The sequence below is a fragment of the Penicillium chrysogenum genome (assembly GCF_028827035.1).
Source record: "Penicillium chrysogenum strain IBT 35668 chromosome Unknown utg000001l_segment0_segment0, whole genome shotgun sequence".
Classification (NCBI taxonomy): Eukaryota; Fungi; Ascomycota; class Eurotiomycetes; order Eurotiales; family Aspergillaceae; genus Penicillium; species Penicillium chrysogenum.
Window position 1 is genome coordinate 5,657,248 of NW_026622749.1, and position 25,896 is coordinate 5,683,143.

At 50.8% G+C, this 25,896-nt stretch overlaps 11 protein-coding genes across 11 annotated transcripts; 5 read left to right on the forward strand and 6 right to left on the reverse strand.

Moving 5' to 3' along the window:
* Window positions 1-455: 455 nt before the first annotated feature.
* N7489_002248 (uncharacterized protein) lies at window positions 456-1,494 on the forward strand (the record flags this gene model as incomplete). The annotated part of the gene is made up of 4 exons (XM_056708003.1): window positions 456-495; window positions 558-831; window positions 900-1,247; window positions 1,305-1,494. The coding sequence occupies 4 exons, from the start codon at window positions 456-458 to the stop codon at window positions 1,492-1,494; spliced, it is 852 nt and encodes a 283-aa protein (XP_056572305.1).
* A 1,098-nt stretch (window positions 1,495-2,592) lies between these two features.
* Window positions 2,593-4,446, forward strand: N7489_002249 (bifunctional nucleoside/nucleotide kinase/histidine phosphatase family protein; the record flags this gene model as incomplete). The annotated part of the gene is made up of 4 exons (XM_056708004.1): window positions 2,593-2,640; window positions 3,015-3,087; window positions 3,139-3,725; window positions 3,781-4,446. The coding sequence occupies 4 exons, from the start codon at window positions 2,593-2,595 to the stop codon at window positions 4,444-4,446; spliced, it is 1,374 nt and encodes a 457-aa protein (XP_056572306.1).
* Window positions 4,447-4,870: 424 nt separating this feature from the next.
* N7489_002250 (putative vacuolar morphogenesis protein AvaB) lies at window positions 4,871-7,992 on the forward strand (the record flags this gene model as incomplete). The annotated part of the gene is made up of 5 exons (XM_056708005.1): window positions 4,871-6,368; window positions 6,416-7,231; window positions 7,282-7,390; window positions 7,442-7,876; window positions 7,935-7,992. The coding sequence occupies 5 exons, from the start codon at window positions 4,871-4,873 to the stop codon at window positions 7,990-7,992; spliced, it is 2,916 nt and encodes a 971-aa protein (XP_056572307.1).
* Window positions 7,993-8,179: 187 nt separating this feature from the next.
* On the reverse strand, window positions 8,180-8,455 carry N7489_002251 (uncharacterized protein; the record flags this gene model as incomplete). The annotated part of the gene is made up of 1 exon (XM_056708006.1): window positions 8,180-8,455. The coding sequence occupies one exon, from the start codon at window positions 8,453-8,455 to the stop codon at window positions 8,180-8,182; it is 276 nt and encodes a 91-aa protein (XP_056572308.1).
* Window positions 8,456-9,093: 638 nt separating this feature from the next.
* On the forward strand, window positions 9,094-11,613 carry N7489_002252 (uncharacterized protein; the record flags this gene model as incomplete). Its single annotated transcript, XM_056708007.1, has 1 exon — window positions 9,094-11,613. One exon carries the CDS (start codon window positions 9,094-9,096, stop codon window positions 11,611-11,613), a length of 2,520 nt encoding a protein of 839 aa, XP_056572309.1.
* A 429-nt stretch (window positions 11,614-12,042) lies between these two features.
* Window positions 12,043-14,730, reverse strand: N7489_002253 (uncharacterized protein; the record flags this gene model as incomplete). The annotated part of the gene is made up of 5 exons (XM_056708008.1): window positions 12,043-12,231; window positions 12,336-14,044; window positions 14,160-14,273; window positions 14,332-14,479; window positions 14,545-14,730. The coding sequence occupies 5 exons, from the start codon at window positions 14,728-14,730 to the stop codon at window positions 12,043-12,045; spliced, it is 2,346 nt and encodes a 781-aa protein (XP_056572310.1).
* A 1,083-nt stretch (window positions 14,731-15,813) lies between these two features.
* N7489_002254 (ATP-binding protein) lies at window positions 15,814-18,683 on the forward strand (the record flags this gene model as incomplete). Its single annotated transcript, XM_056708009.1, has 3 exons — window positions 15,814-16,468; window positions 16,539-18,460; window positions 18,525-18,683. 3 exons carry the CDS (start codon window positions 15,814-15,816, stop codon window positions 18,681-18,683), a joined length of 2,736 nt encoding a protein of 911 aa, XP_056572311.1.
* Window positions 18,684-19,056: 373 nt separating this feature from the next.
* Window positions 19,057-20,247, reverse strand: N7489_002255 (malate dehydrogenase; the record flags this gene model as incomplete). The annotated part of the gene is made up of 4 exons (XM_056708010.1): window positions 19,057-19,650; window positions 19,710-19,954; window positions 20,011-20,128; window positions 20,182-20,247. 4 exons carry the CDS (start codon window positions 20,245-20,247, stop codon window positions 19,057-19,059), a joined length of 1,023 nt encoding a protein of 340 aa, XP_056572312.1.
* An 854-nt stretch (window positions 20,248-21,101) lies between these two features.
* N7489_002256 (golgi SNAP receptor complex member 2 family protein) lies at window positions 21,102-21,988 on the reverse strand (the record flags this gene model as incomplete). Its single annotated transcript, XM_056708011.1, has 4 exons — window positions 21,102-21,545; window positions 21,601-21,782; window positions 21,839-21,938; window positions 21,986-21,988. 4 exons carry the CDS (start codon window positions 21,986-21,988, stop codon window positions 21,102-21,104), a joined length of 729 nt encoding a protein of 242 aa, XP_056572313.1.
* Window positions 21,989-22,539: 551 nt separating this feature from the next.
* N7489_002257 (uncharacterized protein) lies at window positions 22,540-23,198 on the reverse strand (the record flags this gene model as incomplete). Its single annotated transcript, XM_056708012.1, has 4 exons — window positions 22,540-22,573; window positions 22,635-23,042; window positions 23,097-23,098; window positions 23,148-23,198. 4 exons carry the CDS (start codon window positions 23,196-23,198, stop codon window positions 22,540-22,542), a joined length of 495 nt encoding a protein of 164 aa, XP_056572314.1.
* A 574-nt stretch (window positions 23,199-23,772) lies between these two features.
* On the reverse strand, window positions 23,773-25,406 carry N7489_002258 (putative pyruvate dehydrogenase complex, dihydrolipoamide acetyltransferase component; the record flags this gene model as incomplete). Its single annotated transcript, XM_056708013.1, has 4 exons — window positions 23,773-24,843; window positions 24,905-25,128; window positions 25,189-25,238; window positions 25,297-25,406. 4 exons carry the CDS (start codon window positions 25,404-25,406, stop codon window positions 23,773-23,775), a joined length of 1,455 nt encoding a protein of 484 aa, XP_056572315.1.
* Window positions 25,407-25,896: the final 490 nt, after the last annotated feature.

Sequence of the window (25,896 nt, forward strand, 5' to 3'; positions counted from 1 at the left end):
AGAAAAATCTTGTTCAAACTCACGATTTGAAATTTCAGCTGTCCCAATGAAATAGTTCATCATCATATGAATTGAATCATAATCGGGGACAGCTTGGCATCTCAGAGATGTACTAGAAGCTTGGCATGAACAAAGCTTCCTGGGCTTGACATGTACAACCACAGGTTCAACGCTAATTTCAAAGAAAGCAAGCCATTGAAACCCTTGGACTGTCAAAAAATATAGAAAAATAGAAAAGTTATTTGATAAAGAGGAAACAAAATGAAGGAGGAAAATTTAAGAGCGCTTAAATAGTAAGTGGAGTGCCAGTTTTGCACTGTTTGCACTCTCAGAAAAAAAAAGTGGAAGATGCAATTTACCCAAGTCAACTCTTCGGATTTTTTGAAATTATTTTAGTATAACTGTTTGGCCCGAGTGTCTTTAAGCTTGTACTGAAATACTCTCTGAAAAAATTTATGGATGATGCAGAGAGCCCCAGACTGGAGGAGCAACAGAGTAAGATCGTCCTGAAAAAGTACCCCAAAGAGTCTCGACTAATCGATATCTACAAAATACAGCTCCTACCAAGTCTCCCTTTACAAATGTCCGCACTGACGGCCGAGCCTTCAACTCTCCCAATTGGCGCATGAAGGCTGAAAGCCCAGCAACACCATCGCGTACCAATGCCAGCCCAAGCGCGAACCCCAATACCTCTCGTGCAGCCTTCAGTCGGCCTGGAGCGCACGTGCCCCAAGCGATTAACGATGGCCGCCGCCTATACGTTGGCAACATGCCATACACGGCGAAGATGGAGGATGTGGAGGCGCTGTTCATAGCGGCCGAGTTCCCTATGTATGCCTGCACTACTTGAACCTAACGGCCGTTGAATCGTCGCCAACTGAAAAACCCCCTCCAAATAGCGAGCGCATAGATATTGCCATTGATCCTTTCACCGGCCGGAACCCTTCTTACTGCTTCGTCGACTTGCAGAACAAGGAGCATGCCGAGCGCGCCATGACTGAGCTCGATGGCCGCGATATGTTGGGTCGCCCGGTCAAGATCAAGCCCGGTGTGGCCAAGTCTCAGGAGCGCATTCAGAATCCGCCTGAGCCGTTCCGCATCGATTGCTGGCGTCAGCAAGAGAGACCGAGCTTTGCCAAGGTCAACAGTGACTCTAGCAGCCGCGTATACGTTGGTGGACTGCCGCGATTGACCGACCACGGGGCTGTGCAGACCAACATAGAGATGTTCTTCAAGGGATTCAAGGTGTAAGTTTAGATGGCTTGGAATTTGTGTGATCAAATACTGATACCCTATGTTTGCAGTGAACATGTCAGCAAGCTCTTCACCCCTCACCCCGCTAAGCGGTTCGAACCCGGCGAGCACTACTATCTGTTCGTCGACGTGGGTTCTCCCGAGCAAGCCCTGAAAGCCATGGATACACTGAATGGTCGGGAAGGACCATGGGGTGGTCCGCTACGTGTACAGTTTGCTCGTGGTACCAAGGATACCTGATCTAAGTACCGAGGCTTGTCTAATTAAAAAATAAGTATTATTAATGATAGGACGTGTCGCATTGCATGAGCTATGATACCTGAATAGACTACAGAATTACATGCATAATATATCTCTTTAGTGTTTATTTTGTTACGAGATTAGTCAAGGTAGGACTTTGAGGGGGTTGAATATCTTGGCTTGAGACAATATCAAAGCTATTATATATCGGATAAAACTATGACACATGATCCATGGATAGCCGGGTCATAAGACGAGGTCTATAATTTGCTCCGCACACCCGAAGATGATGCCATCATAAGGAGATATTCATCTGTGAGGCTAGTCAGAATACTGCCCATGTCGAGTTGAAGCATAACTATGCACTATATATGTATATAGCCATATCTGCACTAGCTCAATGAAGAACGCCGGTGTGTTTACCTCGGGAAGAGGTGTATATTCCATTTCCAGCCTTTCCAAGCCAAGTCAATTTGCTCATAAATAGAACTTTTTATGTTTAGTTAATTCTCCCTGGGTTGCCTACATGTAGTAGGCCCGGGTATAAGCGCCCGTATAAAATAGCTGTATACCGAGATCATCCTTGAAGGTTAGTATATGGGTAGTATGTATGAAAAACGGATATAGTATTTTATCTGTCTTTAGCGTTTACAATTTAGGTTAGAGGTAGCAATATGTCAGTAAATGCCCGAACAGGATCTTATAGATATACATGTGTAATATAGTAAAGGGGGCAGATCATGCCTACTCCGTATGTCTGTTGTAGTGTTCAATAGATAGATGAAAGTGGATTGATTCACGATGGAGATGACGTTAGTGGGGAATCCAGACTCACCGCATTATGCGCCTCCCTGAATTCTGTTTCTTCTGTTTCTTTCTCTATTTCTTCTGGTCTTTTTTTTTGGTCTTTTTTGAATTTCTTTTCTTTTTGTGAATTCATATAATCCATTCCTGCTCATATTCTCAATATCTTCTTGACCAAACCCCCATGTTGGGTTAAGTTCTGCTTTTTGGTCCTCCGGCTTCGGGTCGGAATTGCCCCTAATCTTCCCGAGATTCTCGTATTTTGCCCTTCTTCATATAACATCAACCTCAAAAATGGCTTCAAAAAGTGTCCGAAGCCAGCATAAGGCATTTGTTGCAAGTGTGAGTGGAATTCCCCCGTTGTTATGTTTTGATATCCACAGTATTGTTGCGTTGTTACTCTGCCGAGGCTTTGCATTGCATGTATGTGCCCAGGTGGGTTAGGTTGATTTGGGATGATTGATCTTTATGTTGGAAGTATGAAATGCCTTTAAAATGGCGTTGCCTGGGCATTGAAATGCAAGAAAGTAGAACAGACTGCAAGAGCACTTTCACACGCGCGATTCTACAAGTTTGGGTCTACTATACCTTCAATCTTGTCTACCTTCTGTTTCTTCTCTTTCTCGCCCCTTCGCGATCCGACACTCCTGCAATCTCCATTTTCTTTTTTTATCTTTCAACAAATAAAAATGCCAATCGCTAACTTTGGTACGCAGTCCGACGACTCAAAGATATGTGTTGTCATGGTGGGCCTACCGGCCCGAGGCAAGAGTCTCATCGCCGGCAAAGGTAAGTGAACCAGCCATCCCTAAGTCAACATGTGAGACTGACTTGTCAAAGCCATGCGCTATCTGGGTTGGGTGGGTATTCCTGCACGTGTCTTTAACGTTGGCAGTTACCGCCGCTTCAGCACTCCACAGCCACAGGCGGGATTCTTTGATCCTCACAATGAAGAAGGCGAGCGTATGCGCCGAGCTGCTGCAGAGGCTGCCATGTCTGACATGCTCCAGTGGTTTAATACCGGGAAGGGTGTTGTGGCCATCTTGGATGCCACCAATTCCACAAAGGACCGCCGCAGGTGGATCTATGAGAAATGCACCGAAGCCGGTATCGAGGCTCTCTTTGTTGAGTCGATTTGTGATGATGAAGATCTCATCATGACCAACATCAAGGAAGTCAAGACGACATCCCCGGACTACAAAGGCCAAGATCCGGAAGTGGCTGCGCTTGATTTCCGCAACCGCATTCGCAACTATGAAAAGGTGTACGAGACCATCGATGATGACGAGAAGAGCTACACTTACGTCAAGCTTATCAACGTGGGATCGACGGTCATCATCAACCAGATCAAAGATTATCTGTCCAGTCGCCTAGTCTATTATATCCAGAATATTCACATCAAGCCCCGTTCAATCTGGCTATCAAGAGTAAGTCGCATATCAAAATCCCGGGATCATTTTGAAGGGGGGCTGACGAAAATAGCACGGTGAATCCGAGTTCAACCTGACCGGGCGAATTGGAGGCGACTCCAACATCTCCGAGCGCGGCGAGGCATATGCCCGCGCACTCCCCGAGCTAATGCGCAAGTCCGGTATCCCCGACAACACCAAGATTGTGATCTGGACCTCAACCTTGCGCCGCACTATCCAGAGTGCCCGCCACCTTAAGGCAGAAACTGGCTACGAGACGCTGGAGTGGAAAGCCCTGGATGAGCTGGACTCGGGCGTCTGCGACGGTTTGACCTACGAGCAAATTGCTGAAAAGTACCCAGAGGACTTTGCTGCCCGTGATGAAGACAAGTACAACTATCGCTACCGCGGTGGCGAGTCCTACCGCGACGTCGTCATCCGCCTTGAGCCCATCATCATGGAGCTGGAGCGCAGTGAGAATGTTATCATTGTCACCCACCAAGCTGTCCTCCGCTGCATCTACGCTTACTTTATGAATGTACCTCAGGAGCAGAGTCCCTGGATGGAGGTGCCTTTGCATACTCTTATCAAACTCACGCCCCGCGCTTACGGTACCGAAGAGCAACGCTTCAAGGCTGATATCCCCGCTGTATCGACCTGGCGTGGGAAGGGGACATCGGCGAAGCATCAGGAGTTCCCTGCCGAGGGAAAGAAAGAGGACACGGAAACCAAGAATTAGGGATGTGTTGATCTGCATCGGCGTGGCGTCACCTGGATGTGGAATTCGGACTGCATGAGATATTCAGATACCAAAAACATGGCTTTTCTTCGATTATGCGTTACATACTTTATTAAATCTATTCTTCAAGTCATCTTCCTCTCTGGTTTATGGTAATACTCATATCTTTTTGGAAAGTTGAAGGTCATTTCGACTGAAATGACATTGTTGCACACTTCCAAAACACTTTGTGACAGACATCCTTTCCCTCATTTACAGCCCGTTTCAAACAAACGCCAACCATCAGCTATCTCTCTACCCCAAGCAGAGAAAAATCGTATGAATAACCGACAAGAGAAGTCATTGTGCCTAGTTAGCTAGTTGCCATCAGGTCCAGCACCGGCCAGATACATGCTGACTCAGAACTGATTCAGCCCCGGACGTCATGCGGAGAGCTCCAGCAGCAGCGCCCCTCGAACCTCGAGCGGAAGGAATTGAAGACAGCACGCCCATGTTGTCAGCATTTACCGCGCGGCCGCTCGTGGAGCTCAAGCCGCGCGACAAGTCCCGCATCGACTCGGTCTTAGCCTACGGTGACCGTCTCCTCGCTGGTCTAAACAATGGCAACCTCCGCATCTACCGCGTCACCGACGACGGCAAGACCGAGCTCCTCCGCGAACTGGAGAAATTCTCCCGATACAAGATCGAACAGCTTGCCTTGATTAAGGAGGCTAACGTACTGGTGTCCCTTTCCGGTGGTTATGTCTCCCTCCACGATGCGCAATCATATGAGCTTGTTGAGCAGCTTGCTCAAACGAAAGGCGCTTCTGTCTTTGCCATCACGTCGAATGTTGTCAATGATGTCGATACGAATGTGCCCGCTATTGTCTCCCGCTTGGCAGTCGCCGTCAAGCGGAAGATTCTTATGTGGGCGTGGCGCGACATGGAGCTGGAACGGGATACGGCTGAGCTGAGCTTGGTTAGTGGGGTCAAGACTCTCACCTGGGTTGCGGCTACACGGCTAGTGGTTGGCCTGAACTCGAGCTTTGTCATGGTCAATATTGAGAGTGGGCAGTTCACGGACCTGGCTGGACCGGGCAGCATTGAGGAATCGGGCCGGTTCACGGGCGTTGGCGCGGCGAGCATGAGCTATATCGGTATGGGAGGCATGGTGCCGCGGCCGCTTGTGACGAGACTACGTGAAGGGGAGATTCTTTTGGCTAAGGACGTCAACACGAATTTCATCGATGTGGACGGCCAGCCTCTTGGCCGGAAGCAGGTGCCTTGGAGCCATGCGCCGGTGGAGCTTGGATACTCGTACCCGTTTTTGTTGGCTCTGCACGACTCATCAAAGGGCGTGTTGGAAGTACGGAACCCGGAGACCTTGTCGCTACTGCAGTCTGTTCCGTTGCCGTCGGCTAGTATCTTGCACATTCCGCAGCCGAATATCAGCCTCGCCCATGCCGGGAAAGGGTTCCTTGTGGCAAGTGACCGCACCATCTGGCGCATGGAAGCTCTGAGCTACGATACCCAGATTGATGCTTTGGTTGAGGGTGGTTATCTAGATGAGGCTATCAGCTTACTCGGCGTGCTGGAGGATGCTCTTTTACGGGATAAGCCTGGTCGACTGCGTGCAACAAGACTTGAAAAAGCGCAGAGCTTGTTCGCCTTGAACAAATACCGGGAGTCTCTAGATCTTTTTACTGAGGTGTCTGCACCTCCCGAGAGTGTCATTCGCCTCTACCCTCGCTTGATTGCGGGCGATCTCTCTACGGTCCCGGAGCCTGAAGTTGCGAACGGAAAGGCGAACGGATCCCAGAGCGACGGGTCATCCGACGATGTTGCTGCTGGACAGGCATCCACACACGCAGCCTCTATTATATCTTCTGTGCGGAAGCCTGATGAAGGAAGCGAGGCTAGCAGTATCCGTGGAGACGACAAAGGTACGGCTTGCTCTCATTGGTTTTGAATCCATGCTAACTAATTATAGGTCTTCGAATTGCTGTCCGCGAGCTACAAGGATACCTGGCAGATGTTCGCCGACGCTTCCAGCGCTTCCTCAACCCCGACGGATCTCTCAAAGCTCCTGTGCCAGTCGAAGCCACAGATGAGGCAAGTGACTCGGTCCTTAAGCTGCTGGATTTCCCATCTCCCGATGAGTTTGCCACACAAATTTGCGCCAAGGCACGGTTGGTCGACACCACTTTGTTCCGTGCACACATGTTCGCGACGCCATCATTAGCTGGATCCCTCTTCCGCATTGCCAACTTCTGCGACCCAGAAGTAGTCATGGAGAGACTCGAGGAGACTGGTAGATATAACGACCTAATTGATTTTCTATACGGCAAGAAATTGCATCGCCAAGCACTTGAATTGCTCCAGCGCTTTGGCCAGACAGATAACGGTCCTCTGAGCGGTCCGACACGCACAGTCGCCTATCTTCAAAATCTACCGCCAGATCAAATTGATCTGGTTCTCGAGTTTGGAGAATGGCCGCTTCGTGCCAATCACGAGTTGGGAATGGAGATATTCCAGACCGACACCGAAAATGCTGAGACGTTGCCCCGTCCACGAGTCCTCGGGTTCCTTGAAGGAATAGACAGTACACTGGCCATTCAATACCTCGAGCATGTCATTCATGAATGGAACGACATGACGCCGGACATACACCAGCGGCTGCTCATCCTATATTTAGATCAACTTACATCCAACGAGCAAGGGGAATGGAAGGAAAAGTTCTTAACAATGTTGAAAGAGAGCGAGCAATACTCCCCAGCGAAGATGTTAGATCGGCTCGATCGAGAGGGTACGTTGCGCGCTACTCCTGTGAAACCAGCTATCACTGACAAAACCCAGATCCCAACTACTACGAAGCCCGAGCTATCCTATTTAGCAAGATGGGCCAGCACCGACAGGCGCTCGAGATCTACGTCTTCAAACTTGCGGACCACGAGAAAGCAGAAGAGTGAGTGATATATCATTTTCCCCAAAAGGAGCAATTGCTAACACCAGAAAGATACTGCAACCAGGTCCACCTCGCCGAAAAGGCCGAAGAAGAGAACTCCATCTACCTCACCCTCCTTTCCCTCTATCTCTCCCCGCCCCACGGCTATGAGCCCCAAAACGACCCCGCGATTGACCTGCTAGCCAAGCATGGCTCACGCCTCCCAGCTGATGCCGCATTGAAACTCATCCCGGACAAACAGGCTGTGCAGAAACTTGAATTTTATTTCAAAGGCCGCATGCGTGCCGCAAACTCGGTTTTCAATGAAGCGCGCATTGTGGCAAACCTGCGCAAGGCACGGGATATGCAGATCCAAGCCCACCTGGCTCTTGGCGAGGGTATTCGTGGTGGAGGCACGCGGGCCCGCCACGTCACTGTCACTGAGGAGCGAATTTGTGGCGTCTGCCATAAGCGTTTGGGTGGGAGTGTGATCAATGTTTTCCCCGAGTAAGTCGTTTCCGGTTTTTTGTCTTTTTCGGTTTGCTCATCGCTGACTTGTTTCCAGTGATACCGTGGTTCACTTGGGGTGTGTCAATCGAAAACCCAGTGTTCGAGCTGGGTAGTATCCTTGCTCTCCTGCATCTGCATTCGCGGGGTCGTTCTTGTTCTTGTTCATGTCCTTGGTTTTTCTTTTCTTCTTTTTTTGTTTCGGCTCAATCTTCTCTTTTCATTTGGTTTGTTTGTGTCGACTGAGGCTATCCCAGCGACTTTGATACCCATAGCATCTGCCCATTTCAAGATACATCATGGTCATGCGATCATGTCCTCAACCACCTCCTCTCCGTAATTCTCCTCCTCCTTAGCTTCCTGTGCCGAGAGCTGGCCCTGAACCTTCTTGTCCTCTTCCATGCGCTCCGTAAGGAAGACGTTGATCTGGTCCTGCAGTTTGGGTACGAGGGACTGCAGCGCTGATAGGTGGGCTTGCTTAGCCGCTAGTGTGCCGGTTGTGGTTGATATCACATGTTCAAAGGTTTCAGTCGCTTGAGGGGCGGTGTAGACTGCGCTCAGGCTCGTGTTGGAGGCCATTTTGCAATTCGCCGGGGAAGGGGAAATTGTTAGGGGAAATTGTTTAGGGGTATTATTAGTCCTGGAGGGGAAGATGGCAGAGAATAATGTCCCCAGCTACGCTACCGCCTTTTTTTACCGCCTTTCCGCTGATCTAAGCCCACATCTCCTCCACCAGGGCTGGAGGACAGTCCAGGTACGGCTGGATACCGAGATTATATATTATTACTTGATGGTACTTTGATGATCACACGGTAGCATTTCTGAGCCTGATCTTTTCTTAGGTTCTAGTAGGGCCGTAGTACCTAGTCTATATGCGGCCTGGATATAATACTAGTATGAAACCTTGGGAGTCATGGTAATGTGGAAAAAGGAACATTGAAATCTATCAGATAGACGAATTCAGGTGCGTAGGACACCATGAAGCAGTGAAATGGTCTACAAATATAGGTCTTAAAGCTATAAACCCCGTTAAGTCCAGATCATATCAAAGCTTAGCCAAGTCTCCGCATCTTTCGTCGATCTGAGATTCTGCCAGTTAGAGGAGAGGAAGGGATCGGCGAGTGCCCAGATGTGGCTTTTGTAACGTTGTAAACAAAAAAAACCCGCTGAAATATAAACTGGCCTAAAAGAGATAGAAAGAGCATGGATTATTCGTTATGAATCCTACCTTCCGATCCCCCAACTCCCCTGGGCGTCAAGCGCCTGCCCCTCGTTACCCCCGACCTCCATCTGATGACGAAGAGGAAGACGACTCCGATGAAGACGAATTGGTTCGCCCCGGATCCTCCGGTAGTGACGCCTCTTCTAATGTGACCACCGTTTCCGCCGCTCCTGTCACTCCGATCAATACTCAACAGCCCGGGGGCTACTTCCCTCCACAACCACGCTCGGCGACTTCGCCTCATCACCCTATGCCGAACCCATCAGGCCGAAGGCCGTCCGGCCGGGGCCCCTCTGTCGAGTTACCCCGGCACCGATCACGGCATCACTCGCAGGGCTTCTTTGAGCCTTCCCTGCCGACCGCTTCCTCCGACCAGGTCCCTACCGTGTCAGCATCCCGTATCGCCGCCCAGGCAGCAATGCAGCAGACAAAAAAGCAACAAAATGCTGTAACCCCGGTAGAGGATGGTTCTCGTCCCAGGCGCAGTGGAAGCAGTTCACCTCCTTTGATGCCCGCCCCATTGCGTGTCAACCAACCGTCTCCCCAACAGCCTCCGCCGTCAGGGAACGTGGCCACGACAGCTGCGAATGTGGTCTTCCCGCGAGCCGGTGCTGCACCGGCAGAACAACAGCCCGAGAAACAGAAGAAGAAGAAACTCTTCTCAAAGCCAAAGCACATCGGGATCAGCAGTCATAAAGATCTGGGCAAAGACCGTGGCCTTCCATCCCCGAGCAAGATCAGTGGGTTATCCCGCATGGTTAGCGGCTCGACTACAAACTTGGCCGACCTGTCCTCGAACAACTCGTCGATGTACAATTTATCCAATGCCTCCGTGAGCACCGTTGTCCCTGCAGATCGCCCGCCAATTCAAGAGAAGGAAAAGGAAAAGGAAAAGGACAAAGACAAGCACAAGCATCATTTCCTGTCAAGGCAGAAACTGAAGTTAAAAGACCGTGTCGAAGACCACTTCAACCTCCCTCTCTCATCGGCTTCGAGTAATTCTCGCCCGGCAGACCCCAATGCCCCACAGTCTTTATACTCCTTTACGCCTGCGTCTCCGGCTCCTGGGGCGACGTTTGGCAAGTCGGTCAGTGGGTTGGATCTCCTGCATGGCGGTCGAGCACTGCGTGAGAAGAAAAAGGAGGAGAAGGCGCTTGCTGAGTCGGAGCAGATGGAATGGCTGGCCAATAATGCTGGGGGGCCAACGACACCCGGTGGCTTCCCAGGTCCGTCCTCAGTCGGTAGTTCGGGGACACTCCCCGAGTCTATGCTCCGGGAGACCTTGCAAGGGTTTGGGTTGAATAATATGACCCCAGAGGATGCGTGGGACTTCCTCAAGGCGAAGCTGCTGGTCATCTTCGATGGTGAAGATGTGCGCATCGCCATCGAAGATCTCAACAAGCTCGTGCTTGTTCATTTGCAGCGTTGTGTTCTTAAGAGGGCTCCTACTTCTATTGTAGTGGACTTGCAAGAACTCCTAGAGACTGGATTTGCGACCTTGAATCACAGTTCGCTGATTGGACTCCCAGATGAAAAGCTGGTCCCGCATCTGGTTCAAGTGTGGCTGCTGGTGTTTGGCACGATTCTGCCCTTTATCCAGGCTGTGTTTCTCCCCTTGGATCTCGAGTTCAAGGGCTGTGGATCCTTGATGACTAGCCGAGAAGCCGGTGAGTTCTGGGGTGCACTGCCTGTTGGTGGGACACTCGATGTGCGAAGTCTAGTCTTGATCGCCTTCCGTGATTGCATGATTCTGAATCGCTACGATGCCCTCAAAGCAACCTTCTCCCGGCTCAGCCTCGACTCCATCAACTCCGGGTTCCCAACACTCAGCGTCACGGCCAAGAGTACCGGCACTGGAGGCCGTCCTGGCACTGCAGCCTCGCTTGATGCCGGCTTCGGTAGCTACACCTCACAGTCATCCACACTTCTCAGCACCGTCACCGACAGTTACTCCTCCGACGGCATTAGTGCCCTGGCCAACCACCCACGTCCAACAAGTAGTGACTCTCGCAGTCGCGCTACCTCGAACACATCCTCCAACGCAGATCCTCTCTTTTTCCAGTCTATCACATCGCCACCAACCTCCAACAAACGGCCCACCGTCATCCACCGCGGCAACACCTCCGCTGACTCCTCCCACGTCATCACAGAGACCGTCGGCCGCATGCTACAATGCATCAGCGTCCTGGCCAGCGTGCAAACAGACGACGCTTCCCAGGAGCGGATCGAGATTCTTAGCAAAGCTCTCAAACACAACTGGCTCGGCCGCGGCCGCACCGGTCGTGATCGTCGTGGCTTCGTCGGGGCCAAGATCCGGCCTGTGATGGTCGGCGGACCTCCTGTTATCGATGATGGAGATTCCCTCACTACGGCTGGCATCAGCATCGGTGCTAGTACCAGTACTGGGGGCTCCCGGGGCCGAGGTGACTCGTCCTCGTCGGAATGGAGTTCGAATGTTCCTGGGCCTGGTATGAGTATGCGTAGTGGTGGCAGACGAGAACTGAGTGTTCTCTAGCTTCGTGTGTTTTCTTCTAGCTACTCGTTATGATTGTATGACGGCGGGTCGGACTTTGGCAATAAAGGGGCGTTTGTACTTTTTAAAGGAATTGATATCCTATCTCGGCCATTGAGCAATTTTCACCTATGCCACTCTACTCTGCAAGGAATTGTATAAATCTTACAATTTTTTTTTATTTGATTTGTAGATAAAGTAACTTTTTTTTGGCCGTTTTGGATTTTCCCCTTTTTTTTTTTGTCCTTGACTTAAATGTGAAGTCAAATCCAACAGTAAATCTGACAGTCAACTGTCGCATATGGCACCCAGGGCCCGGCCAACTAGCCACTGGGTAAAATCCTCGATATGCATATGCATATCCACCAGAAATGAATGGTGTCTCACCTCACCATCCATCCAAAAAATCTCAGAGACCCAAGGGTAAGCGGCTTACTTTCGAGCCCTGCCCTTACCCTTCAAGTCGATCTTGCCAGCCTCCTCGAGGACATCGTATCGACCCTGGCATGCAGCGCCAGAAACATCCCAGCCAAGCTGAATCGAAATGTCCTCGGCAATCTGCGCGAAGCTCTCGTCATCCGGCTTCGAATTGAACTGGCTAAAGGCATCTAGAAGGGCCTCCTATTCAACTGTCAGTAACCGGAATAAAACAAACTTTCCATCCCCAAATCAAACACCAAAGGGCATCTAGATTGAGGTGATCAAAGGGGCAGACAAATACATACGTCGAAACCGGGCCAAGGACCAATTCTATCCTTGATCCGTCCCCATCTCTTGCTCAGCGCTCGCCATGTCATCTCATCGTCCAAGTCACTTCGATTCTGGTTCCATGCCGCAGTGATGTCAAACCACGACATCGATTCCGTCTCCTTCATCTGTGACATCATCTTGTCTGCCGTAGGTGCTGTCTCCCATGAGTCTGGGGTTGCGTTGCCCTGGGGGTTCTTCTTCGTGTTGGTGCTGGGGCGTGGCATGACATCGGAACTGCGCAGACGGCGCGGGGAGACGGTGACGGTGGCGCGCGGCTCTGGAGTAGCTGTCTCAGTCTTGGTGCTGGCTTTGGAACGGCGGCGGGATGATGATGCGGTAGGAGCAGGTGTCACGGACTGGTCCTTGGAACGGCGGCGGTTCGAGGCTGACATAGCCGGAGGAGTCGTGCTCTTGGCCTTGGATGAGGCGCTGCGGGACGGCATCGAGACTGAGGTCTTGACAGAAAGTGTGCTCGAGAGATCTGGGCTTGGGCTCTTTGTCTTCGGTGAACTGTGTCGGGCACGCTTTGGGACTGAGCCTAGGTCTGTTTCCTCCACTGACTGCAAGGTTCCAGAGATGGTTGGAGCCTGGGCGTGTTGGTCAGACTCAAGTGCACCAGGTTGAGATGGACTTGACAGGTCGCGGCCGATAGCGGCCCAAAATTCAGGCTGTAGGAAATCCATCCCAGCAGTGGCAGCTTCCATCTCAGCAAAGATACGGTCCATGTCATCGATCGTAGTGTAATGCGGCTCTTCTGTCTGAGAATAGGGATGCGTTGAAATATCGGTATGGCGGTCCAGATCATCAATTGCAGTGTGATGAGGCTCTTCTGTCTGAGAATACAGATGCGTTGAAGTATCCGTACGGCGGTTTAGGTCATTGATGGTAGTGTAATACGGATCTTCTGTCTGAGAATACAGATGCGTTGCAATATCCGTATGCGGGTCAGCCATTTCACGCAGGACCTCTTGCTCAGACGCCAGGATGCGTGCGTACTCCTCGGGAGTGTAGACACCCATGGGGTCAATGGCCCAGTTGCTTTGGTCGAAAGTCTCCTCGGGGTACATGAATGTGGAGGGGAGGACATTTGGGTCTTCAAAGGACGGGTTTCCTGGCATTACCGCTGAATCAAGTGGCTGCCGGTGTGAAACCATATTCGGATCCATGGAAGGATCCGTGGAGGGACCCATCGAAGAGTCGCTAGAAGGGTGCGGGGGTGTAGAAGGGACAAAGTCCAGCGTGGGAGATAGGTGACCAGCGTCCCGGGACGGAGCTTCCTCAGAGCTCGAACGGGAATTGGGGGACATACTGGTAGCAGGGAGCTCCGAGGTAGGATTGACACTAATCAATGTCTCGTCGTAGTCAGAAGAAGATTCCTGTGATGTGCTGAGAGCAGTGGGCTTGGGAGAATCCATATTGGAATCAACAGGCGTTTCTTCAGCAGAGTTTAGCAGGTTAGACTCGAGATAAGATGACGGATTTCGGGGATCAGATGGAGCAGTCGAGTGGATGGAGTCCTGGCTGGAATGAGAAGGAATGGGAGTCACGTCCTTGGTGCCCTTTGCACTCGTCGGGTCTGAAACAGTGTCGGAGTCTTCAGTGATCTCGCGAGATCTCTTCCTGACAACGATCCTTACTCTAGGAGTAGAAGTGGGAGTTGCCTCGTTAGGGCGTCCCTCTGCACCTGCATTCGTAGAAAGTCTGGGTTAATGCTCTGACAGTAGAAGTAATAGAGTTAGTGGGTTCTCACGAGATTTTTTGGTGATGACAATTCTTGTTCTAGGAGTGATGGGAGTCACGTCCTTTGGGTGTTGCTTTTTTGACGACTCTGAAACAGTGTCCGAGTCGGGGGTGGGCTCGCGAGGTCCCTTTCTCATAACAACCCTTGATGTGACTCGCATCCTTGCGACCCTCTGTATTGGAATTTGTGTTAGTGATCTGAGGATCGAGAGTGGGGATGAAAGCACCAACGGGAATCGTAAGACACAGTGTGACTAGTTGCAGGTAGGTAGTGCTCAGAATTCTCTTCAACTGGAGCAAACTGAATTCGTGTGGATCTAACAGGAGCAGGTCTGCGGTCTGACTCGTTCCCAGTGGCTAGCTGAGGAGGGAAACGAATCTTGATGAAAGGCACGTTAGCGGTTAACACTGAGGATAGACAAAACACTGAGGATGTGAACTTACCGGCGTGGGTGCCTTAACCTCAATACTATCCTGTGCTGGCAACGTCTGCTTGTTGACTGGGGTAGGGCTTTGACTTGGATGAAATGAAGCATCGGAATCATGGACGGACGGCGTTGCACTCGTTTCTCTCTCCAATCCCACGACAAGGGCTGGAAAAAGATCTCTGATAGTTCGATCAGAAGCCATATTGTGCAATTACAAGGGAGGCGACGAGGATAGAATTATTTGTTCACAAACGATTGCTATATACGTGTAGGCGACATCATCATACATGTGATACGAGGTAATCAAGGCGATCTAACGAGGTAAGCGATGTACCTCACAAGTACTATAGTATGTAGATACCTACATGCAAGCAAACGTTCAGATAGGAAGAACCATCTTGGAAGTCCATCTTGGAAGGTCATTCTATAGGACTGGATCAATATACATACTCTTTATGCTCTTCCTACCTAGTTAGGCCTAGTTAGGCTACTTGGTGATTAAGGTAGTGTACCACCTGGGTAGTCCATATATGTATCAATATTATATAGTTAACCCATGTATAGAATATAACAAGACAACCTTGATAACTACCTATCTTAAGACTAACTACCCGTGGTACCAGGCATTCAGGCATCAATCCCCCCCTATACCGCTGCGTAAGGCGTGGACATGTCCATCCAATCAAAGAACAGATATAACTTGAATCCTTAATATTTTCATACAATGTACCTACCTACATATGTATCAACCTATCTAGGTATATCCATTAATGTGCACATAGTTCATTCAAGGCGCTTAATAGGCCACGATTGGCCAGGAATTAGGGCTACCAAATTACAAAAAAAGGAAAAGAAAAGAAAAAGAAAAAGAAATAGATATTGGGCAGGTTAATAATGTCTGTACACCGTATATTCATATAAATCCTATAATAAGTACAATAAGTACGATAATACCAGCACATCACATTTCGTGGGGGCAACTGATTGGCTTCAGGGCTGCAGCCTGCGCAGCTCGCAGCTGCGCATCGTGTTTGATGGCCTTCGCCTTTCACATAAAATGCGTCTCACCCACAGCGCCATTCTCTTTCTTCTTTACATTTTTGTCTCTTCTCTGTTCTCTTTTGTCTTTGGTTTTTTTCTATTTAATCCTGTTTTCCCTCTTTAATCTTTAAAATCTCCTCAACTCTCCATCTCCAACTTCCCCGGCTTACGGCTTACAGCTTACAGCTTGCCGCTTGCCGCTTGCCGCTTGCCGCTTTCAGCTCCCCAGCTTCCTACCTCAGCTATGGATCACACTTCTACCCCGACCGAGGCCAAAGATGAAGTCGTTCCATCAGAGAATCTGAACGGCTCTGCTCAGCCTGCAGAGGTTAAAGACGTCAGAGAAGTCAAAGACGCTGCTACTGCCCCCGCACCCGAGACTACCCCTGCCTCTGCCCCCAAACTGTGCAAAAAGCACAAAAAGAAGAACAAGAAAAAGGACGAGAGTGATAGCTCCTCAGATTCTTCTTCTTCTTCTTCTTCTGACAGCGATGCCGACTCTGAGGATGCATCCGATTCCACAGAGAGCGACTCCGATACCGAGAAGCGCAAGCGGCATCGCCTACGAAAGGCGCGTGCGAGGCGTGCACTCAGGGATAAGAAGCGCCGTAAGAAGAGGAAGCAGCGCTCGCGCAAGGCTGAGACATCGGATTCGGAATCTGACTCAGAGGAAGAGTCAGATTCGGTGTCTTCTACTGACTCCGATGACGACATAGATGACAAGGCGTTGCGGAAACTAGTCACCAAGCTCAAGCTTAGCAAAAAGAGAGCCAAGAAGCTGCGTGAACTGGCTGCTGATGATTTAGCCGCCAGTGATTCGTTGGGCGAAACTCGCCGCGAGAAGCGGTCTAAGAAGAAGAAGCCCGCTTCCAAGGTGGCCTATAAGCGTGTAGATCAATGTGAGTTTCTTTTCTGTTCACCCCCAATGTCCCAATGCCTTTAGTTTATTTCTGCTGACTCGGTATATAGTATGGGATACCACCATCCACAAGTACAAGCTCACTGAAACTGTGGATGACCCTGATGCCGACGAATGGGACCAGTATATCTTCAACATCCGTCGCAAGTTCAACTGGGAGAACAAGTACCTCGAGACTGTCGTCGATATCAAGAGCAAACCCCTCCGCGACGCCCTCTCCAAGATCATGGATGGTGTCAAGGGCGTCAGTCTCGTGCAGGAGCCCGCCGTCGTGGACCCCAACATGCTGTTCCTATATCTGGAGGAAACAAGGCAATACATGAAGGACCTGAAAAAGCAGTCGCGCAGCGAGAAGAAGAGGAAAGTCAGAAAGGCTGCTGCTGTCAAAGCTGCCCATCTGAAAGTTCTCATCAAATACCTTGACACCGACTACGCCGACATCAAGAAGACTCTCTATCCGTTGCTCGAGGCCAACACTATCACGTTCGATCTGCTGTGGGCCCTGTACAAGCCCAACACCATCGCTTACACTCCGACCTACGGCAGCACAGATGAACCACGTGCTTTCAAAATCGAGTACGCCATCAAAGAGTCCTCCTTCATGAAGGGTCAGTGGTACAGTGTCGATGGCCGCTACCTCGAGTACGACGGCAAGGACTACGGCTTCGGCACCATGTCTGCTGAAGTCGATTCCTTTAAGGGCGCTCGCAAAATCACCAGTCTCGCCTGCTACCCGCTGAAGTACCACCGCGATGCCGAGGCTCTGCGTGCCCGTCTCGTCGAACGCGGCAAGCGCTTCGTCGCTCTCCGTGGTATGAACTACCGCTTCCACAAAGGTATGGCCTTCTACAAGAAAAAGCGCTCGCTCATCATCAAGGTCAATATCAATGGCCGTGTCATGATCGACCCGGCTATCCACCGTCGCATCAACCCTAACTATCCCATCTCCACTGTCCGTCCCAAGGATCCGGATCTCATAGATCCCGAAGATCTTGGGATCAGCGGCGACGAAGGTGAGGATAGCGACGGCTGCTGCTGTGGTGGGTCAGACTCGGACTCTGAGCATGGCGGCGCCTCTGATACCCCACGGACGATGTACAAGGTCGTTGAGGATACGGAGGGATGTCCTCGCGTCGTGGAGGTCGAAGTCGACGAGAACGGTGCCGAGATCCACAAGGAGAAGATGGACCGCATCGAAGGTGCCGCTTCTGGTTCCAAGGACCGCGAGTTTACTGAGGAGGAGCTCCTCATTGCCTCGCCTGTCGTTCTGGGCTTTGCCTTCAGCGAGAAGCTCTGGCTCGAGTTCACTATCTCCGGTATCAGCGATATCGAGTGGGATAAGGAAGCCTTTGGTTCGCTTGTCCTCCCGTCGAACCAAAAGTCCATCGTCAAGGCTCTCGTCGAGTCACATACCTTCCACGCCGCGCAGAACATTGACGATGTCATCCAGGGTAAGGGTAAGGGTCTTGTTGCTGTGCTGCACGGTCCGCCCGGTACAGGTAAGACCCTGACGGCAGAGGGCATCGCCGAGCTACTCCGTCGCCCGCTATATATGGTTAGCGCCGGTGAACTGGGTACTGACTCGCGGACCCTTGAGGCGGAGCTGAACAAAATCCTGGATATCGCGCACTCCTGGGGCGCAGTGCTCCTCCTCGATGAGGCAGATGTTTTCCTTGAGAAGCGGACTATCCACGATATCCACCGCAATGCCCTTGTCAGCATCTTCCTCCGTCTGCTGGAATACTTCCAGGGCATTCTGTTCTTGACTACCAACCGTGTTGAGACCTTCGACGATGCCTTCCAGTCGCGTATCCATGTCGCTTTACGCTACGGCGATCTTACTTCCAAGGCGAAGAGGAGTATTTGGAAGATGTTCTTGGAGCGCGTGCGCGCTATTGAGGGTGTGAATATCGCTTCTTTCTCGGAGGAGGATTATGATATGCTTTCCCGGCACACGTTGAATGGGCGACAGGTATGTTTACTGGGTTTTATCTTCTCCGCTTTATACTCTGATCTACAAACTAATCTACCCTTAGATCAAAAACTCCGTCCGCACCGCACAAGCCCTGGCTGTCAACGAGAAAGCGCCCCTCTCTATGGACCATATCAAGCGTGTGCTAGAGGTGGCCGAGACATTCGATCAAGACCTGCGCGGCGGAACAGGATACCTGGACGCCATGCGAAGCTATACTTGATTTATTGTTGATCTATTCTTGATTATTTCCGATCTTGGGGAATTTGGTGCCTACTTTGGATATCGGTGCAGATCTGGGTATTCAGCTCGCTATTTGCTTTTGCTTTTCATGTTTGCTTGCTGTTTTCGGTTGATTTCAGATTATTTAGTTGCAACGTCTTTTCCTTTTTGCATTGCGGACATGGAGCGAATGAGTTTAGGTAGTTCAATACAGCATATGGGTTGAAAATGGGTATAGTTATAGGCCAGCGTAGTATAGACCGATTTATGGATTACAATGGAATATCGATCTAATGAAGAACATTGTCATACACTTTCATTATTACAATAAACAAAAGTCACGACGAGGTATGGATAGTTGTACATGGAACTTTTCAAGGGTTGGCCTTGACGAAGTCAACACCCTTCTGGATGTTCTTCTTGAGGTCAGTCAGACAGGCATCGAGGAGACCCTGCTCGTACTCGTTGACCTCGCCGACGGAGTTGATCTTCTCAACACCGTTGGGGCCGAGCTCGACGCGGGAAGCGAAGAAGTCGATGCCCTGGTCCTTGTACAGAGGGGAGTCGACGAAGGTGGGCTCGATGACACCCTTCTCGCCCTGGGCGGCGCGGAGGAGAGACTCGGCGAAGCGGGCACCGGCCATGGCCATGGAGAGGGTGGCGGAACCGGCACCGTCCTTGGCCTTGACAACCTCGTCACCACCGAACTGGATGCGGTTGACAAGGGCATCGCGGGCCTGGCCGGCGATGGAGGAGTGGTTGGACTGGGAAAGCAGGGGGACGATGGTCACACCGGAGTGGCCACCAACGACGGGGACAGCCTCGCCGGCGGGGTTGGTGTTCTGGACCTGGGAGATGAAGCGCGAGGCACGGACGACGTCAAGGGTGGTGACACCAAACAGACGCTTGGGGTCGTAGACGTTGCGGGCCTTGTAGACCTCGGCAACGATGGGGACGGTGGAGTTGACCTTTAATGACAAATAGTTAGTAGGAAACCCTAATTGTGAGGTGATCAATGGTAACTTACGGGGTTGGCAATGACCAGGACGTGGGCCTTGGGGGCGGCCTCAGCGGCGGCCTTGGCAAGGTCGCGGACGATGGAGGCGTTGGTGTTGAAGAGGTCATCACGGGTCATACCGGGCTTGCGGGGAACACCAGCGGGGATGAGGATGATCTCGGAGCCCTCGAGGCAGTCACGGAGACCGGAAGCATCGGGGTTGTAGCCGGTAACGGTGCTGTTGGTGTTGATGTGGCTCAGGTCAGCAGCGACACCTAAACAAAGTCAGTAATTGCGCGTGTTGAATGAGTTGGAACATCATTATTCATACCGGGTCCACCGCGGATATCGTAGAGAGCGAGCTCGGAAACACGGGGGTTGAGCTTCAGCAGCAGGGAGAGAGGCTGGCCAATACCACCGGCGGCACCGAGAACGGAGACCTTGGAGGCCTGCGCGAGAAGTTAGCTTCAATTGGGGGAGGGAAGAAGGAATAGACACTGACATTGATAGCGGAGGCCGAGAAGGCACGCTTCTGGAAGAGGTTGACAGTGCGACGAGCGGCGAACATGATGATGCTTGGAGAGATGAGTAAAGGAAGAAGAAGTTGGAAGGGGAAGGAGGAGATTCCGGTGAAAGAGATTGGCTGGGGGCTCCACACCACCTGGGCAGTTTCCGAGCTCCCGATGCTCGGCTGAGGTCTTTTGCTTCTTTTGCTTCGATTGCTTCGATTAATTTGGGCTGTTTTGAAGGGAATTGTCTAGTTATTACTTTGTTCGTTGTTAGTTGAATGAAGTAGCAATCTCTTTAGGAGCTCAATAATATCTCATATTCTAAAATGGTTACAGCCCATTCTCGGAGCAAAGGATACACTTCTGCATGTGGCAGATTTATTCTCATGTGCCCAAAGTACTGAGAACTATTTTCAACTGAGATATTTACGTTAGCACTTGAAATATATTCAGGAGGTCTTGACGGAAACCACCATGCCTTGGAGAAAGCACCGACTTATATGCAATTGAAGGTGTGACTTGTGTATACTATCCCGAAGTCATAGGCAAGTTCCAATTTCACCCAAGGCCTGTGTTGTACGTTGTACCAATTTAACTAGTAAATACCTTGCGACCAAGGATAAATTCTACTCGACCTTGGAATCTTGCAGTACATTTTCATATTTCAAAGAATAATAGCTGTAGCTGATGATCGACTATAGTTGCATCTAGCACATATGAGCATATATATATACATTTACAACAACCAGACACTTCCAGCCAAACATAGACATTTTATTGGCAATAAGGACATCTCAATTTCAAAGACCAAACGCCGGCGCTGATGAACCCAATACAAGATACAAGAACTACGCCCTACCCAAGTAAACCCCGTATACCCACCCCGAGGCCAAGAAAACATAGTCATTTAATCCTACCGCAAGAAGTGCAGCACTGCCCAGCAGAACAAGAAGAAAATCACTACCCCACCCCAGAATATCCACTTATCCTGACGCGCCCGTCGCTCCACCATCCGAATGGTATCCCCGCTGACACCAAGTGTGTTCGCAACGCTGTATAGTCGACGCTGCGTCCCTTTAAGTACCTCACGCTGCTGCCCGAGGTCAGCGAGAACCGCTCTTCCTCGGTCCAGGAAATCATCGAGTTGGTTGTGTGTGTTGGAGAAGAACGACTGCTCGCGCAGCGCATTGGTTTCGCGGTTGTAGTCTGCTGGACTGGCGCCAAAACCGAGGCCTGAGGATGAGGGCGCAAAGGCTGAAGTGCTCTGTGGAAGGGAGGACTGCGCATAAGGGTTCTCTGGTGTTGCGGTGTGGTGTGGGCGACGACCTAGGAGTTCATTATGGTTGGTAACCGATTGCTGGTATTGGATCAGTATTGGAAGTACACTGCGAGAAAAACTGCTGGGAACATACTGCATCCTCGCGTTCTTTGCGAAGTCGATCGAATTGTGTCCGGTAGTCCATGAGCTCATTTCGGAAGTTCTTGACACGGTCGAATGCCTTTTGTTGTTTCTCGGGAATCAGTTCCTTCTTGGAGAGCGCTGAGTAGTCATCAACGGTGCGGGAAAGCGATGCTAAGGAGGCTGCAAGCTGGCCTACGAGCTTGAAGTCAATATATTGGGTTCGCAAAGAGTCGGTGGTAGGAGCGCACCTTGTAACGCAGGTGAGGAGGTGGTTGGTGATTGTGAAAAGGTGTCCAGATCACGGCGGATGGACGACGATTGCTTTAAAGCAGAGTTAAATAGCGAATTCTGTTCATGTCAGCTGTGTACGCCTATCGCGGGGAACTGTAATATACCATGTTGTCAATGCCTGGTATAGATTGGAATCCTGGATTGTTTTGACACCCGATGAGTCGGGAAAAGGGAGCAGTACCTAGGTGTCTAGGACTGTTAACAGGACGAGTAAGAGATGATAGCCTGAGTCTCTCGAGCTAGTGACTTTCTTTCCACAAACATCAAGGTCGTCATCTGATCCAACCGGAGGCCAGATGGTCTTGTTTGGGCCCATTCTGACGTAGTTCACCGCCTTCAGGTACAATGCACTCTATACAACGTACATCTGCACAAGCCCTTGGGATATTTTTAGATTCTGCGAGGTACCTCAAGTTCGAATACCTACAAGTGATAGCTCCCAACAACCTACATTGGACATAATCTACCATATATGTTACGATTGCTAAAACTTCGAAGGAAAATGATATCGTCGTTAAGGTACTGGTACAGTCAATCCGATCCGACTCCATTCTCGCCAAATGAACAAAATGCAAAACCACGGAAGAGCTGGGATGGTATATCAAGACACAAAGCAATCATTCAACACCAAAACAAAAAGATACGAAGCACCGCACATCTATTTGGGAGGGAACTTGTTCTGCAAGAACCACCTAGACCATGGATTAGCATCATTACCAAACTCACCAGTCCAAAAGTATATGCAGTACTTACTTGCTGACAAAGTAGTCCACAGCACCAAAGATTCCGACAGCACCGGCAGAGAGTCCGACCAGCTCCCAGGAGAGGTTGCCCCGCGCGTGTTGCTTGTAGGCACCAAAGCCGAGGCCTGCGCCGACGACGGTTGCGATAGCGGCATTGGCGATAAAGACAGGGTTGCTGGTGTTTCCACAGATGCCACTGCTCTTCGCCTTTTGGCTCCTTGCCTTCTTCTTTTCCTCGTCCTCACGCTTCTCCTTCTCCTCGGCTTCGCGGTCTATCCGCTCCGCCTGGGTGGTGGTTTGGACATCGTGCTTCAGGAAGTCGGATTCCACAGTCTGAACATGAGGGCCATCAACGTCGATCAACGAGGCTGTGCTCTCGGATTCATCGCGGTAGATTCCGCCCACAGGGGGAGCGCGGCTGGAGGATGTGTTAGCGGTGTGCAAGGGATACGCGATAGTATAGACAACTCACGCCTGTTATTTGTTAGCACCGTAATGTGAATATACGAGTTTGAATACTTACATCCTCGGGGGACTGCTTAGGGCCCTTTGCAGCTGCGTCGGCGTAAGACATGTTTGTGCGTGATGGTATTAGAACGTAATCTGGGGAAATCCTGGTGAGCAATGAGCACGTAAACAAGAACGAAAAGAAACATAAGACTTACTAGAAACGTGATGTGGGAAGGAAAGAGTTTGAGGGGAATAGGAAGGATTTATACCAAGGAAGCTGGGGGGTGTGACATCACGTCATTGACCTGGGCCCACTACCAAGATTCCTTGGGGTTAATTTTCCGATGTTGATCTCATAGCTGTATATATACCTAGATAGCATATGGCCCCGAAAATATCGTAAGAGACTGTTCCATTAGTTAGGTCAAATAATAAGACAGTTAGGACATTTCATGGTAATTGCCTAGGTAAAATGGTCTTGACCTGACCTCGGGAGCCCTCAGCCACCTAGGTTAGTTATCAGGTGCTCGAACCAAAACACAAAAATGATGCAGAAGAAGTCGAGAAAAATTCCATTGAAAGGATTTAAAGCTGCTAAAGAGATCAAAAACAAATGGGACCTATGTAATGGTCTAATGGGGGAGGCAAAGTGTTTTAATACAGATTACAGATAAGTCAGAACAAGAGAGCTTCGCTGTTTACAGCAGAAGCTCCAGAGGGTTCTCGACGACCTTCTTCAGCTCCTTAATCCATTCACCACCAACGGCGCCATCAACCACCTTGTGGTCGAAGCTACCAGTGACGATGATCTGGTCGTCCCACTCGGTAACGGTGCCCTCCTCGGTCTCGACGGGGATAGCAACCTTACGGGTGGTGCCAACAGCCAGGATACCGGCCTGCGGGGGGTTGATGACAGCGGTGAAGCGCTCGACAGCGGCGTTCATACCCATGTTGGAGATGGTGAAAGTGCCGCCCTGGTACTCCTCGGGCTTAAGCTTGTTCTCGCGCGCACGCTTGCCAAGGTCCTTGACCTGCTTGGAGATGCTGGAGAGTCCGAGACCCTGAACGTTCTTGACAACGGGGGTGATCAAACCAGTGGGGGTAGACACAGCGACGCTGATGTCAGCGGTCTTGTGCTGACGGATCACGGCCTGGCCGTTCTCCTCGCGCCAGCTGGAGTTAACCTGGGGGACCTTCAGAAGGGCAACAGCGCATGCCTTGACCAAGAAGTCGTTGACGGAAAGCTTGTACTGACCGTCAGCGGAAGCGTTGAGGGCCTGGCGGAGCTTCATGAGCTTGGTAACCGAGAGAGTGGTGGAGACGAAGTAGTGAGGGTTCTCGGTCATGGACTGCTTCAGGCGGTTGGCAATGGTCTTGCGCATCGAGCTGACGGGGATTTCCTCGAAGGTAGCCTCGCCGGAAACAGCGGTGGTGGCGGGCTTGGCCTTCTCAACATCCTCCTTGGTGATGACACCACCACGGCCGGTACCCTTAAGCCCCTTGATGGACACACCCTTCTCAAGGGCCAAGACCTTAGCGGCGGGGCTGATAGAGGGCTCACGGTCAAGACTGGGCTGGAGCTTCTCGCCTGACGTCTCGGGCTCCTGCGCGGCGGGTGCCTCTTCGGCTGGGGCCGGGGTCGAAGGCTCAGCGCTCTTAGGCTCCTCCTTCTGCTCAGTGGGGGCAGGCTTGTCACCACCAGCATCAGCCAGGGTGAAGGACTCGAAGGCGGATACATCGGAACCCTCCTCAACAAGGACGGCAATGGGCTATAAGGGAGGTTAGATTGGTGAATCAGTTCCCCACGGAGAAAACCGGGAAATTTCTTACCGAGCCAACAGAGACATCCTTCTCGCCGCTCTCCTTCAGAACCTTGGCCAGGACACCCTCATCCTGGAACTCGAAATCCATCTGAGCCTTGTCGGTTTCGATCTCCACCAGGACATCACCGGGCTGGAGGGCATCTCCGGCCTTCTTCTGCCACACGCCGATGTTTCCGGCGGTCATGGTCGGCGAAAGTGCCGGCATGCTAATAAGTGTGTGGGGAGGGAAGGCTGATGAGCAGACATGTTAGAATTGGTGTGTGAGAGAACGGGGTAAGCCAATTGTCATACACTTGGAGGCATAGAAGCGGGAAAGGGCAGAGAGCGCAGGCACTTGGGTCCTGGTAGAAACATCATTAGTATCAATTCCCAACCACAATTGATATCGGAGGAACATACTGAATCACCTCCTGGAGCTTGGAGGAGACCTGGGGCCGGCGCATAGCGGCGGCACCTCTAGACATGAACATGGCACTCGGGGTGCGCATCCGAATAGCTGACGCAACCATGGTGCCTGAGACTTGTTGCGATTATAAAAAGAAAGGAATGAAGGCCCTTAACGCTGAGATGAGAAAATAAAGAGAGCCCGGCACAGAGAAAACGTGAAGGGCTAAGAATGGATAAGGTTGGGGTGGAAGGAGATGCCTCTAAATCACGAACTTTTCTGTTGAGCTACCTGTGGCTCCCGGTGAGAGGAGCGGCAGCGGCCTCTTCCGATATAGTCACGTGCTGTAACTTACACTTTCAAGCTCCAGCCATGTATTTTTGGTTTTTTACCGGGCCAATGCCCTTCTCACCGCCTTTAGTTACACTTAAAAAGGATATTGATAAGCATTTGAAAGCAGCTGAAAAGAAGGACATACCCACTAAAAGGCAACTTTTTCTATTATTACTATCATGGCTTGGAATATTCTCAGATATGCTATTGTAAAGGGTACATAATATGCGTACATATGTATAAGATGGATACATACATGCGTTGTTGTATGTATGTTTACA